The sequence below is a fragment of the Pelophylax lessonae genome (genome assembly GCF_965119305.1).
Source record: "Pelophylax lessonae genome assembly, chromosome: 4".
Lineage (NCBI taxonomy): Eukaryota > Metazoa > Chordata > Amphibia > Anura > Ranidae > Pelophylax > Pelophylax lessonae.
The window spans coordinates 621,637,210-621,652,705 of NC_138771.1; the positions used below are offsets into that span (position 1 = coordinate 621,637,210).

General features: G+C 46.1%; 1 protein-coding gene across 1 annotated transcript in view; it reads left to right on the forward strand.

Annotated features, from left to right (window-relative positions):
* LOC309553997 (AP-1 complex subunit sigma-1A-like) overlaps positions 1 to 15,173 on the forward strand; it is an 80,930-nt gene extending 65,757 nt beyond the window's left edge. The window contains exons 4-5 of the mRNA XM_082255518.1: positions 29 to 166; positions 15,017 to 15,173. Of these exons, the coding sequence (XP_082111644.1) occupies positions 29 to 166; positions 15,017 to 15,064 (186 nt within the window). The 3' untranslated portion in view covers positions 15,065 to 15,173. The remainder of the gene's footprint in view (positions 1 to 28; positions 167 to 15,016) is intronic.
* Positions 15,174 to 15,496: the final 323 nt, after the last annotated feature.

Here is a 15,496-nt window from a genome sequence, read left to right on the forward strand (position 1 = left end):
TAACGTTTGTACCCCATCCTTCCTACAGGTGTGCGAGCTGGATATCATCTTTAACTTCGAGAAGGCCTACTTTATCCTAGACGAGTTCCTGATGGGGGGCGAAATCCAAGACACGTCGAAAAAGAGCGTGCTGAAAGCGATCGAGCAATCAGACATGTTACAAGAGGTGACAAGTTTTCTGAGTTCTCTCCCCGCTCACGTCCTCTGCCTCCATTAGTCTCTCTGCTCAGCTGTTCAGTTGGCTGTTTTTTCTTCCTTTCCATTCTCTTTGTGTCTCCCTGCTCCCTCCTCCTTTTCTCTGCAGTGGATGAATCACACATCTCTTGTCCTGTCACAGCTCAGTGACTCCCACCCACTCACTTTCATCACAAGAAATTTCCACACTGGAGCAGGGGGGCGGTGGGGAGGGGGAGGGAGTGCGCGTGTGTGTGGCGGGGAGATTATGGCTGTCTGAGCGGAGGGGGGCACAGATTTGGGGAAGGTGGAGGAGGAGGGGGGATCAGGTGCACGCTGTGGAGTTCAATGATACGGAGAAAGTGGTTGAATGAAATGATGAATGGGTGGTAGGCGCCGAAGTAACAAGAGAGAGTAATGAGAAGGCAGAATGGAGGGAAGGAGGGGGCTGAATTATATACAGGGGGGGGGGGGGAGCGAGTAGAGATTATAGCTGTTCGGAGAATTTGGGGTAATAAAAGCACCTGGCGATAGCGATGAAATGTTAACATGAAAATGTACCTATCTGCGCTAAACAAAGAGGAAAAAGAAAAGATTTCTATCAAGTTGATGTTTTCTATTGCTGTGATGTTAAAGAAAAACATCGGAGTGCAGGGACGACTCTCATTAAAGGTGAAGGCTCTGGGGCCGGGGTCCTGATCTGCAATCGCCAGCTGGCATAGTGAAGGCAGACTATGGCAAACAATCCAAGAATTGCTGATGGCAATGGCACCTTCCAATTTTATCCTCTCAGCCTTTTTGTAACGTGGACCTATGCTTTAAACTTAAAGCGGAGATCCGCTCCCCCCCCCCCCCTCCAAAAATTAAAAGTCAGCAGCTACACATACTGTAGCTGCTGACTTTTAATATTAGGACACTTACCTGACCTGGAGTCTAACGATGTGGGCCCCGCAGCCGATGTTTCCGTCGGGTGCTGCCGCTGCCATTGTGGCCTTGCGGCTTCACGGGCGGGTCCCTACTGCGCATGCACGAAGCGCGCTGCGCATTCGGATTGGCTCAGCGGCAAAGGAAGGAGGACGGGGCCAAACTTCCGAATATCATTGTCGCGGCACCGTTTCCCGGAAGTGGGGAGGGGTACCTGTCAGGTATCGTTCCCCCCTCCCCCCTGAAAGGTGCCAAATGTGGCACCGGAGGGGGGGGGGGAGCACATGAGCGGACGTTCCACTTTTTGGTGGAACTCCGCTTTAAAGGATAAGATTACCTGTTACATCCATTTTACATGGTAACACCCATATCTAGACTGTAAGCTCTAATGAGCAGGGTTCTCTGATTCCTCCTGTATTGAATTGTAGCAGTACGGTCAGCTCTCGTTTTGTAAAGCACTGTGCAAACTGTTGTCGCATATATATACAGGTGTATTTCAAAAAATTATAAAAAATATCAAAAAGTTAATTTTATTTCAGTAATTCAATTCAAGAAGTGAAACTCGTACATTATATAGATGCATTACACTGATATACAGTCAGGTCCATAAATATTGGGACATCGACACAATTCTAATCTTTTTGGCTCTATAGACCACCACAATGGATTTGAAATGAAACAAACAAGATGTGCTTTAACTGCAGACTTTCAGCTTTAATTTGGGGGTATTTACATCCAAATCAGGTGATCAGTGTAGGAATTACAACAGTTTGTATATGTGCCTCCCACTTTTTAAGGGACCAAAAGTAATGGGACAATTGGCTGCTCAGCTGTTCCATGGCCAGGTGTGTGTTATTCCCTCATTATCCCATTTACAAGGAGCAGATAAAAGGTCCAGAGTTCATTTCAAGTGTGCTATTTGCATTTGGAATCTGTTGCTGTCAACTCTCAATATGAGATCCAAAGAGCTGTCCCTATCAGTGAAGCAAGCCATCAATAGGCTGAAAAAACAAAACAAACCCATCAGAGATAACAAACATTAGGTGTGGCCAAATCAACTGTTTGAAACATCCTTAAAAAGAAAGAATGCACCGGTGAGCTCAGCAACACCAAAAGACCCGGAAGACCACGGAAAACAACTGTGGTGGATGACCAAAGAATTCTTTCCCTGGTGAAGAAAACACCCTTCACAACAGTTGGCCAGATCAAGAACACTCTCCAGGAGGTAGGTGTATGTTGTCAAAGTCAACAATCAAGAGAAGACTTCACCAGAGTGAATACAGAGGGTTCACCACAAGATGTAAACCATTGTTGGTGAGCCTCAAAAACAGGAAGGCCAGATTAGAGTTTGCCAAACATCTAAAAAAGCCTTCACGGTTCTGGAACAACATCCTATGGACAGAGGAGACCAAGATCAACTTGTACCAGAGTGATGAGAAGAGTATGGAGAAGGAAAGGAACTGCTCATGATCCAAAGCATACCACCTCATCAGTGAAGCATGGTGGTGGTAGTGTCATGGTGTGGGCATGTATGGCTGCCAATGGAACTGGTTCTCTTGTATTTATTGATGATGTGACTGCTGACAAAAGCAGCAGGATGAATTCTGAAGTGTTTCGGGGAATATTATCTGCTCATATTCAGTCAAATGCTTCAGAGCTCATTGGACGGCGCTTCACAGTGCAGATGGACAATGACCCGAAGCATACTGCGAAAGCAACCAAAGCGTTTTTTAAGGGAAAGAAGTGGAATGTTATGCAATGGTCAAGTCAATCACCTGACCTGAATCCGATTGAGCATGCATTTCACTTGCTGAAGACAAAACTGAAGGGAAAATGCCCCAAGAACAAGCAGGAACTGAAGACAGTTGCAGTAGAGGCCTGGCAGAGCATCACCAGGGATGAAACCCAGTGTCTGGTGATGTCTATGCGTTCCAGACTTCAGGCTGTAATTGACTGCAAAGGATTTGCAACCAAGTATTAAAAAGTGAAAGTTTGATTTATGATTGTTAATCTGTCCCATTACTTTTGGTCCCTTAAAAAGTGGGAGCCACATATACAAACTGTTGTAATTCCTACACCGTTCACCTGATTTGGATGTAAATACCGTCAAATTAAAGCTGAAAGTCTGCAGTTAAAGCACATCTTGTTTGTTTCATTTCAAATCCATTGTGGTGGTGTATAGAGCCAAAAAGATTAGAATTGTGTCGATGTCCCAATATTTATGGACCTGGCTGTATTTCAAGCATTTCTTCCTTTTAATTTTGATGATTATGGCTTACAGCCAGTGGAAACCCAAAATTCAGTATCTCCGAAAATTAGAATATTGTGAATAAGTTCAATATTGTAGACTCATGGCGTCACACTGTAATCAGCTAATTAACTCAAAACACCTGTAAGGCTGGGTTCACACTGGTGCGATGCGGGAAAACCCTGCGAATCCTGTGCGGGTTCCCCCATCACAACTGAATTGCAGATGGTTCACACTGACATCTGTGAACTGCTGACGGTGTCAATGTAAAGTTAATGACACCCTCAGATAGGTTCGCAGATTGCCGTGTGATCTGTGAAATGGTACAGAACACCCATGCAATCTGATTCCAGTGTGGATCACAAAAAGGGTCCTGTACCATTTTGGTCCAAATCCGATGCAAATTCAGCCATACAAACTGTATGGCTGAATTTGAATCGCACAGACATCGCATTTGATCTGCACAGCAATGTGATGCGAATCGCATTTGATGTCTGTGTTCCCACCAGTGTGAACCCAGCCTAAAGGTTTTCTGAGTCTTTAAATGGTCTCTGTCTGGTTCCATAGTTTAGACAATCATGGGGAAGATTGCTGACTTGACAGTTGTCCTGAAAACAGTCATTGCCACCCTCCACAAGAAGCTGGCTATTCAGAGTGCTTTATCCAAGCATATTAATGGAAAGTTGAAAGGAAGGAAAACGTGTGGTAGAAAAAGGAGCACATACAACAGGGATAACCACAGCCTTGAGAGGATTGTGAAGCAAAGGCCATTCGAGAATTTGGGGGAGATTCGCAAGGAGTGGCGTCAGTGCTTCACTCACAGACGTATCCAGGACATTGGCTACAACTGTCGCATTCCTTGTGTCAAGCACTCCTGAACCAGAGACCAGATCGGAAGCATCTTTCCTGGGCTAAGGAGAAAAAAGGCTGGACTGTTTGCTCAGTGGTCCAAAGTCCTCTTTTCGGATAAAAGTCAATTTAGCATCTCATTTGGAAATCAAGGTCCCAGAGTCTGGAGGAAGAGAGGTGCAGAATCCAAGTTGCATGAGGTCCAGAGTGGTTTCCACAGTCGGTCATTATTTAACCACTTAAGCCCTGGAGGATTTGGCTGCTAAACGACCAGGGGGTATTTTGCTATTCGGCACTGCGTGACTTTAACGGACAATTGCGCGGTCGTGCGACGCTGTACCTAAACAAATTTGGCGTCCTTTTTTTTTCCACAAACAGAGCTTTCTTTTGGCGGTATTTGATCACCTGTGCGATTTTTTGATCACGCGCTATAAACAAAAAAGAGCGTAAATTTTGCAAAAATAGCAATATTTTTCACTTATATGAAATTCCCCCAAAAAAAAATGTAAAAATCAAAATTTTTTAACATTTTCGGCCAATTTGTTTTATGCTACCTATGTTTGGTAAAAAAAATCGCAAAAAGCGTATTTTGATTGGTTTGCGCAAAAGTTATCGCGTTTACTAACAAAAGGAAAGATTTTTGTCATTTTTGTTGTGTTTTTTTTTTTTAACGCATAATGGCGGCGATCTGCGATTTTTTTTTTTTTTTTTTTTTTTTTCGGTACTGCGACATTGCGGCGGACAGATCGGACCCTTGACTGACACTTTTGGGGTTACCAGTGACATTTCTACAGTAATCAGTGCTATATACAGTGGGTACGGAAAGTATTCAGACCCCCTTAAATTTTTCACTCTTTGTTATATTGCAGCCATTTGCTAAAATCATTTAGGTTCATTCTTCTTCCTCATGAATGTACACATAGCACCCCATACTGACAGAAAAACACAGAATTGTTGACATTGTTGCAGATTTATTAAAAAAGAAAAACTGAAAAATCACATGGTCCTAAGTATTCAGACCCTTTGCTGTGACACTCATTTATTTAACTCAGGTGCTTTCCATTTCTTCTGATCATCCTTGAGATGGTTCTACACCTTCATTTGAGTCCAGCTGTGTTTGATTATACTGATTGGACTTGATTAGGAAAGCCACACACCTGTCTATATAAGACCTTCCAGATCACAATGCATGTCAGAGCAAATGAGAATCATGAGGTCAAAGGAACTGCCTGAAGAGCTAAGAGACAGAATTGTGGCAAGGCACAGATCTGGCCAAGGTTACAAAAAGATTTCTGCTGCACTTAAGGTTCCTAAGAGCACAGTGGCCTCCATAATCCTCAAATGGAAGACGTTTGGGACGACCAGAACCCTTCCTAGAGCTGGCCGTCCGGCCAAACTGAGCTATCGGGGGAGAAGAGCCTTGGTGAGAGAGGTAAAGAAGAACCCAAAGATCACTGTGGCTGAGCTCCAGAGATGCAGTCAGGAGATAAGAGAAAGTTGTAGAAAGTCAACCATCACTGCAGCCCTCCACCAGTCGGGGCTTTATGGCAGAGTGGCCCGACGGAAGCCTCTCCTCAGTGTAAGACACATGAAAGCCCACATGGAGTTTGCTAAAAAACACCTGAAGGACTCCAAGATGGTGAAAAATAAGATTCTCTGGTCTGATGAGACCAAAATAGAACTTTTTGGCCTTAATTCTAAGCGGTATGTGTGGAGAAAAATAGGCACTGCTCATCACCTGTCCAATACAGTCCCAACAGTGAAGATGGTGGTGGCAGCATCATGCTGTGGGGTGTTTTTCAGCTGCAGGGACAGGACGACTGGTTGCAATCGAGGGAAATATGAATGCGGCCAAGTACAGGGATATCCTGGACAAAAACCTTCTCCAGAGTGCTCTGGACCTCAGACTGGGCCGAAGGTTTACCTTCCAACAAGACAATGACCCTAAGCACACAGCTAAAATAACGAAGGAGTGGCTTCACAACAACTCCGTGACTGTTCTTGAATGGCCCAGCCAGAGCCCTGACTTAAACCCAATTGAGCATCTCTGGAGAGACCTAAAAATGGCTGTCCACCAACGTTTACCATTCAACCTGACAGAACTGCAGAGGATCTGCAAGGAGGAATGGCAGAGGATCCCCAAATCCAGGTGTGAAAGACTTGTTGAATCTTTCCCAAAAAGACTCCTGGCTGTATTGGATCAAAAGGGGGCTTCTACTAAATACTGAGCAAAGGGTCTGAATACTTAGGACCATGTGATATTTCAGTTTTTCTTTTTTTAATAAATCTGCAACAATGTCAACAATTCTGTGTTTTTCTGTCAGTATGGGGTGCTATGTGTACATTCATGAGGAAGAAGAATGAACCTAAATGATTTCAGCAAATGGCTGCAATATAACAAAGAGTGAAAAATTTAAGGGGGTCTGAATACTTTCCGTACCCACTGTATATGCACTGTTACTGTAAAAATACACTGGTAGTGAAGGGGTTAACTTTATTTGAGAGGGAGGGGCTGTGTGTGTCCCTTGGGGCGTGATTCTTACTGTGATTGGCTGTGGCTTCAGCTGTATGCAGAGTGATCAACGGATCTACATAGTAGATATCCGTATGATCATCTCTCATACAGAGGGGAGAATGACAGGCAGCTTGTTTACACAAGCTGCCTGACCTTCTCCCTCTCCCCCTCCGATCGCAGAGTGGCCTGCGGACATCTGGTCCGCCGGTCACACGCGCGGGGGGGTCCGTGACCACGCGGGAGAGGGAGCGCGCCCGCTCCCTAGACCCTCACAAGCTAGTGACGTAGCCCTACGTCACTTTGCCTGTGAGGGGCTGACCGCCGACGTAGATAGTCGTGCGGCGGTCGGCAAGTGGTTAGGGAGCCATATCATCTGGTGTTTGTCCACTGTGTTTTATCAAGTCCAAAGTCAGCACAGCCCTCTACCAGGAAATTCTAGAGCACTTAATGCTTCCCTCTGCTGACCAGCTTTATGGAGATGCTGATTTCATTTTCAGCAGAACTTGGCACCTGCCCACACTGCCAAAGGTACCAATATCTGGTTTAATTATCATGGTATCGCTGTCCTTGATTGGCCAGCAAACTTGCTTGACCTAAACCCTAAAGAGAATCTGTGTGGTATTGTCAAGAGAAAGCTGAGACACCAAACCCAATATTGCAGACAAACTGAAGGCCACTATCAAAGCAACCTGGGCTTCCATAACACCTTAGCAGTGCCACAGGCTGATCGCCTCCATGCCATGCTGCATTGATGCAGTAATTCATGCAAAAGGAGCCCCGACCAAGTATTGAGTGCATACTATACTGTACATGGACATACTTTTCAGTAAGCCAACATTTCTGTTTTAAAAATCTTCTTTTTTTTTTTTTTTTTTTTTTTATTGGAGTTTTGTAATAATATATTTTTCTGAGATACTGAATTTTGGGGTTTTACTAGCTGTAAGCCATAGTCCTCAAAATTAAAAGAAAGAAATGCTTGAAATATATCACTGTGTGTAACGCATCTGTTTAAAATAGAAGTTTCACTTTTTGAATTCAATTACTGAATTTAACTTTTTGATATTCTAATGTTCTCCTATTTTCATTGAAGGACAGAGCTCCTGTCATTCCTGACCATTTGGGGTATACTGCCCCCTTCATGAGTAGGACACTAGGCAGAAAAAACTTCTGGCTACACCCATGGGCAGTCCCAGGGGGTATACTCTCTCTCCCTCAGTTTTTTTCTGCCTAGTCAGGAGTAAGGACCTAGTTCCTCCTGGGATCTTTGGTCCTGGCAAAATTTTTTAGATAGAAAATGTTTTCCTCCTGGATTCTTCCTGTGAGATCTACTATCAAAGGCCAGACTGAGTGACAGGCTGGATAATCTAGATCCAGTGGTCACCCCAGTCTGGCCAGCGAGCGCGCGTAGGCCTCAGCTCCGCGATAAGTCGGCTGCGACATAGCCCCACTGGAGGGGGGCTGGCCCTGCGAGTTAAACATCTCGCGAGGTCGTATACGACCTGGCCTCGGACTGAGTTGCAGTGCTCCTCCTGGCCGACAGCCCCTCCATTTAGTTGGAGAGGAGGATCTGTCTGGAGCAGTGCCCACCTGGTTCCTGGTATGGTGAGTAGCTATCCCCCCTCTACCCCTGGAGGGTTTTGGGGTGGAGTTGGGCAGCCCCCCCTCCCCCCCCGCCTTGTCAAGTCCCTCATCCTGTCCCCCCCCCTCCACATTCATTGGGGATGTATTTTTTTGGGGTGGTCTTGCCACCTTTCTGTTTCATGTTTGTGTAGTCGGGCGGCCATTTTCATGTGGTTTACCATTGCAAAAAGTGGCGGCCAATGAAGCCCTGTAGGCAGCGATTTCGGCGGTGGCAGCCCCACCTTTTCCCCTGGTGCTGACTCCTGGATCATTTAGCTTCTTGATCGCTGCACGTATAGTGCAGAATTTCCAGGTGCTTGCAGGTGCCTGTGTGTCGGCGGATGAGCAGTCTGGTGGGGTTCTCCCCCTCTCTGCTGATCGCTCTGTGCCTTGTGCTTGCCGACTGTGTGGTGCTGCCAGCTCGGTGGGGGTTGTCTCTTAGCAGTGTGTTACACTTTTTGTGGTGTCCCCCTGGTGACTTATGAAGTCCTCGGAGAACAATTCCCTACCTGATCCCCTCTCTGAGGCTGCAGTGCCCTCTGGGTCCCAACCATCCATCCATCCATACACGGACGGCGGTCCTGGAGTCCCTTGTGTCCTGGGTGGAGGCAGGTTGCAGGCGACTGGATAGCAAAAAGCGCCCCCTGCTTCATCTGTCTCATCAGATCCTGAATCTGATTCAGCCACCACGGACGTGGGTCACCCTGCTGGGTCTGCGACCACGTGCCTGCAATCCTTTTGATAGTGAGGATAATTTTGCCACATCTGCGACTGCGCACGAAAAGGCGCTGGTAGATGCACGGATTGTACCTGTGCTTTAGACCCTGAAGATGGAGATATGCGGCTGAAGCTGCGACGGAGGCGCAGGTACCCTTTGGCACTTGCAAACCCATCCAGAGTGGCAAAGGTGTTTCCTTTCCCTGCCTATTTTGACAGAATTGTCCCTAAAGAGTGGGGACGACCAAAGTTTCTCCATGGGGTTCCTAAGCACTTTACTAGGTGTTACCCCAATGAGAAGTCCCTTCTTAAGTGGACTGTACCACCGGTGGTGGACTCTTCGGTTTCCAGATTAAACAAGGCAACCAGGATTCCGGTAGAAGAGTCCCCGGCCTTTAAGGATCCAGCTGACTGGAAGGCGGGGGCTGTGGCCTGTATTATGTACACATTAGTGGGTTCTGCAATGAAGCCGGTATTTTCCATTGCCCTAGTGTCCCAAACTTTGATTTGGTTGAGAATTGTTTGCTGTTTCACACCCCTCCTGTTTCACACCCCTCCTGTTTAACGCTACTTTGGGACGTCCCAATGGTCAAGAATAAGAGCTGTGTCTGTCAATGAACAAAAGAAAATTGTATTTTTGACTTACCGTAAAATCCATTTCTTAGCACCCACCCCTCTGTGGAGCTATAATTTTCCTGATACTGCTTGTAACAAAGCTGAGTGACTATAGCAGGGAGAGGGAGTATACCCCTTGGGACTGCCCATGGGTGTAGCCAGAAGTTTCTCCTGCCTAGTGTCCTACTCCTGTAGGGGCAGTATAACCCAATGGTCAAGAATGACAGGAGCTGTGTCTGTCAATGAACATCGGAGAAATGGATTTTACGACAAGTCAAAAATCCAATTTTTTGAGATGCACCTGTACATATATATGGTGTGCGGATGGCTGGATATATGGATAGGATGCACCTGCCTTCAAGGACTCCACCAATAAGTTTTTGGATGCCCTCTTTAGAGCCGTGTTCTCTCTGGCAGGCCCTGCTTTGAAAACAGTTCTAGCCGTGACCCTGATCTGTGAAACACTGACTGGTCATAGAACATTTGAGCAGACTGCTTTATCGTTCTGAACTATAGTTGTAGACGAGCTGTTGGAGGTTTCTCATCTCATTTCCCGCATAAGTTTCCTGTCATTTCACATGCGGAGAACAGTTTAAATAAAGTGTTAGACTGATGAACTCCACATACAAAAAGCGCTTACTCTACATGTCCTTCAAGGGACGTCTCTTTGGGTCTTCTCTGAAGGTGGTAAGAGCACCCATCTACCTTAGCCAAAGAAGTCTAAGGCCAAGGCTAGGCAGGTTTTTATTATTAAAAAAAAGAAAAATTACTTTGTTACTTTGCAGTCTCAAACCCAAGCCACATTCCCAGACTTTCCTCAAATCCTGAAGCTCCTAATTGCCAAACAGACGAACAGATCTTCATTGAAAAGGTGGGCCCCCACTTTTTCAAGTGAGGGAATGTCTCTTATCCTTTGTGGACATTTGAACGACTTTGATTCAGGAGGTGGTTTCCAGGGGCTACAAGATAGTTTCGCTCCCAACCCCCTTCTAAGTTCATCAATTCCAACCTTTTCTGTGTCACTGCACAGATTAGCAATTTGCAAGGGGGCCACCTGTAGCAGGCCCTTTGGATCAGGGTGTCATTGCCCCAGTTTCTGGGGAAGAATGGTTTTAGGGTTTTACTTCAATCTACTCACCATTCCAAATCCAAAGGGCTTTTCCGGTCTTAAAGCTCTGAATGTCTCCCTTCACCGGGGAGATGGTTGCCTCTGTCAACATCAAGAACATGTACTTTCACATTCCCATTTTACCTTCACACCAGTGGTTTGTGTTGCTGTGGGCCCTCTGCGCTGTATTTTTTCCATTTGCCCTCTTTTTTTTTTGAGTGTTTACCAAAGTTCTGGCCCCAGTGCTAGTTTTATTGTGCTCTCCGGGCTTTCCTATTGTGGGATACCTAGACAAATTTGTTGGAGGAATAATCCACATAGGTTCTGGCAGACAACTAAACCCTAACTGTCCAAACAATGCAGAGGTTTTGGTTGGATCCTGAAACTTCAGAGATTAGCACTGGAACTGACTAACAAACACTGGATCAATTCATCTAGGAAAGAGCAACAGGTTGTCACAAGCCTGGTGGCTCAGGGATCCGGCTCTGGAGTTGGAGTACTTTCTCCCTGTATTTTGTAAGCCCCTCATGATATGTGCTAGCATGTTGTGCTGGTAAAGAGTCCTGGGAACTTGGATGTTGCTGGAATCTCCTCTGCCAATTATGGAGCTTCAGGGGATTTTTGTTGTTCCTACAGCACTGACCTGCCTAGCTGGAGTGTCGTCCTATCAAGATTCAGTCAAACAATACCATAGCAGTTCTCTATGCCAGCTAGCCATGTTTGCCATTGAAATCTCACGCATTGACCGTCGAGAGACTTGCTCAGCTGATCCCAACAACCTGAGGTGTTCATTACCTGTTATAGGTGGAGATGTTTGATGTGTACCTCCCAGTATTCTAGGTACAACTACAAGCTGGCCAGATTTGTCTCCAGGTAGATCAGTACACCTTATTCTACGCCTTTTCCTCCCCTAAAACGCTGACCTTGTCTGATTTGAAAGATCAGGATGCAGAGCATTCTGGTTATTCTTATAGCTCCGTGATTGCTAGCTTTAATGACATGGCTGTTTAAAGCCTGGGTTCTGAGAGACAGGAGCATCTCTGTATTGGTTATCCCCACAATGCTAAAAACTTGGAAGTCTACTTCTTGCAAGGTCGATAGCAGTGCGGGAAAGGCACACTTTGCTGTGAGGCTTTTACCCCAGGACATTTTCTGTGGGAAGAATCTTCACCACCTTCCAGCTGACATTGGGCAAGCATTTGGCCCTCAACGCCGTTAAGCTTTTGCTATCTTGTCACAAAGATTAACCTTCCTTTCCTTGGTTAAAACATTTGTGCAGAGTGGATCCCCTGTTCATCTTCCTGTGACTCCATGGGATATAAATTTTTGTTCTCCCTGTACTTCAAAAACCTCCTTTTGAACCAGAGCTATACCCATAAGGTGGTGTTTTTTTGTTGCTATCACCTCTGCAAGGTGAGTGTTTGACCTGACATCCTTATCCTGCAAAGAACCCTTTTTGATATTGCACAAGGACAAGGTGCTGTTTTAGGCCCAGAACTTACTTTCTACCTATTTGTAGTTTCAACCTTTCACCTTAACCTAGGACCATAATGGCGAATCTTTGGAACTACATTTCCTATGATACTCATGCACTCTGCAGTGTAGTTGCGCATCATGGGAAATGTAGTTCCAAAACCTCTGGGGTGCCAAGGTTTGCCATCGCTGACTTAGGACATTGTGCTTCCACCTCTTGCTTTCACCAGTTTGTAAGGAGATTTGCCTCCACTGGTTGTAGTTGGGTCTGTGAGTTTGTAAGGAGATTTGTCTCCACTGGTTGTAGTTGGGTCTGTGAGAGTATCTCTAAACCACTGCTATCTTCAGAAAGACTGACTTTGTCATTCCAGATGTTCTCCATAAAGGTAAATCTGCTCCTCATCCCACTATTTCTCAGTGGCTCAAACAACACATTATCCAAGCTTATAGTCCTAAAGCAAGGCTCCACCCTTTTCTGTTGAGGCGCGTTCTACTAGATCTGTTAGTGCCTATCAGGCTGTTCAGCATCAGGTTACTGCTTCCCTTCCCAGATTTGCAAGGCTGCCCCCTTTGCACATGTTTTTCTCTTCAAGCATCTCCAAGTTCTGCCATGTCCCCATGTCTGTTCACTCCTCATCTAATTCCAACTTCAGGCATAAGGTTCTTCAGGTAGAAATTTAAGCTGCAGGCAGTCCCCAGTTTTCCATTTTTAGTGGGCCTGTAATGGCTTGGTTCGCTATTGCCCACTCCTCATTTGGACAGCTTTTGGACATCTCGACAATCAATGACTTCCTGTGTCCTACAATGGACAAAAAAGAAAACAAGATTTTTGTACTTGTCATAACATTTTTTTTTTTTTTTCTTGGAGCCCATTGAGCCTGAGTTCACACTATTGCGAACACAGACATTGCGTATGATTCGCACCGCATTGATGTGCAGATCACATGCGATGTCTGTGTGATGCAAATTCAGCCCTACAGTTTGTATAGCTGAACTCTCATCCCATTCGCACAAAAATGGTCCAGGAACCTTTTTTTTTTTTTTTTTTTCCCGCACTGGAATCTGATCACATGGGTGTTTGAATTCCTGTCCGATGCCACTTTTCACACTGCGATCTGCAAACCGACCTGGGTGTCATTACCTTTGTATTAACACCCGCAGCAGTTCGCTGAGGCCAGTGTAAACTGCCTGCGGGGGGAGATGCGATGCAGGAACCCACGTTAGAATCGCGCTAGTTCCCGCATTGCAGTAGTGTGAACCCTGGCTGAGGGACGCATGCTTATGCTCATGCTCTTGATACTGGTATTGGTGCCGATACTAAGCATTTTATGGGTACTGGTACTCATGGAAATACACCAATACCCGAAAACGATACGGCTCGGTTTTTTCAGCTGTCAGCGGGTTTTCCCCGCTAACAGATGAATTGTAAATAAAATGTTGGCAATTATTGGTTGTTAAGGAGGGGGGCCGCCGCATTCTTATCAACCGTGTCAACTCTCCGCGGGATTCCCCTCCCTACCTACTCCTCCCCCCGCCAGCTGTGACCAGGCCCTCGCTGGGTGTACTGACAGGTACCGCTCCACTCTCTCGCCAGCACAGATTGGATTAGTATGGATCCAGTACAATTGTTTGACCAATAACTGCTACCTTCATTCCTAGAATTCACACCTGTCCAGCCACTGTCACAATTGGATTTTAGGATTGGGGTTGTGCCCAATTCACTGGAAGGGGCGGGCCGTTGGCTGTGCACTTCCTCCAGGCATCCCGCATGCCATTTTCAAAATGCCCCCCCCCCCCCCACCTGCTGCTGTGTACGCTGAGCAGTGGCGGGCACAGGGAGGAAGACTCTCCACTGAGTGCTGGGTAAGTGGCTGGTGTACACTCAGCTGTGACTTGTTGTCCTTCTGTATCTAGGACTACCCAGTACTGTCTGGAGAGGGACCAGGGGCAATGTCCATCTTCAGAGAGGGCAACATGGGGGTCTTGTGTCAAATAGCGAAGAAGAGTGTGGGTTCGGTGTCTGTGGATACATGTGTGTGCAGTCCCCTCCCACCCTTCCGTTCCCTCCCACCCTTCCCTCACCCCACCCTGCCCTCACGCCAGCCTCGCCCAACCACCCCACTCCCCCCCACCACCACCACCACCTCCCAAACCACCCCTCTACCTACTGTTACTAGGCGAAAGGTATTGATAATTGGTATTGGCGAGTACTTAAAAAGAAGAAAGTATCCGTACTCTGTGTTAAAAAAAAAAGGAAAAAATGGTATTGATGCATCCCTAGCTACAATGTGAGCCATGTCGGTGGGGGGTGGGTGTGGGGTGTTATCTGAGGCTGGTCTACAGTTGTTTTGATGCCCATTGTCCAATTATCATGTAGGCGACAGTATACCTGTGACAGTTTGTGTCCCCTAGTTTATTCCAAGAAAAGGATTTTACAGGGAGTACAAAATTATATTATTTTCATACTTCACCTGGAAATGAGAAGAACTAAGGTATTTTTTGAAAGTGTTCTCATTCATACATTAAATGGCTTTCATTTACTGTACAAAACAAGGAGAGATGATTTGGAGTAATCGGCAGTGAGCCATCGGAAATCAAATTTCAGCAGTTTAGTAGTTTGGCTCGAAAAAGCGAACATCTGGTTGCCATGGGTTACTGCACATCGCTGCTCTTTGTGTCAAGCTATTAAAGCCCACTGCATTCTGTAATGTGCTGCAATGTATTTTTCTCTCTCGTCTGACCCCTGCTCTCTCCCTCTCTCTTTTCTCTGCAGGAGGATGAGTCACCGCGCAGCGTGCTAGAGGAAATGGGACTGGCTTGATAGACAAAGACCACCAACACCCCCTTCCTTTTTTCCTATTTTCTTTCACCCCCGAATACTTTTAAAACCCAAATCCAGCAACCTAAATTCCCCCCCCCCCCCCATCCCCTTTCTTCCCAGTCACTGCAGAGACTCGTCTACATAACCAGCACACACACCAGTGCCAGCTAGGATTTTGTCTAGGTAACCGTGTATGTCACTGTGTGTAGTCGCTTCTGTTCAGCTTGACCTTCCACCTACAGATGGGTAGCCATTCTATGAATCAGTTTCTAAAAGTTATTCTGTAAAGACAGAAATACGAACGGTGTTGTTCCTGATCTTTGCTCAAGAAAATGCAAGTCGACTGGCTGTCGCATTGATTCGGATGCTTTTGGAGCAAGAATGTAGGCCGGCAGTTCTGATTTCAGTGATTGCATTCTTGTTCAACAATGG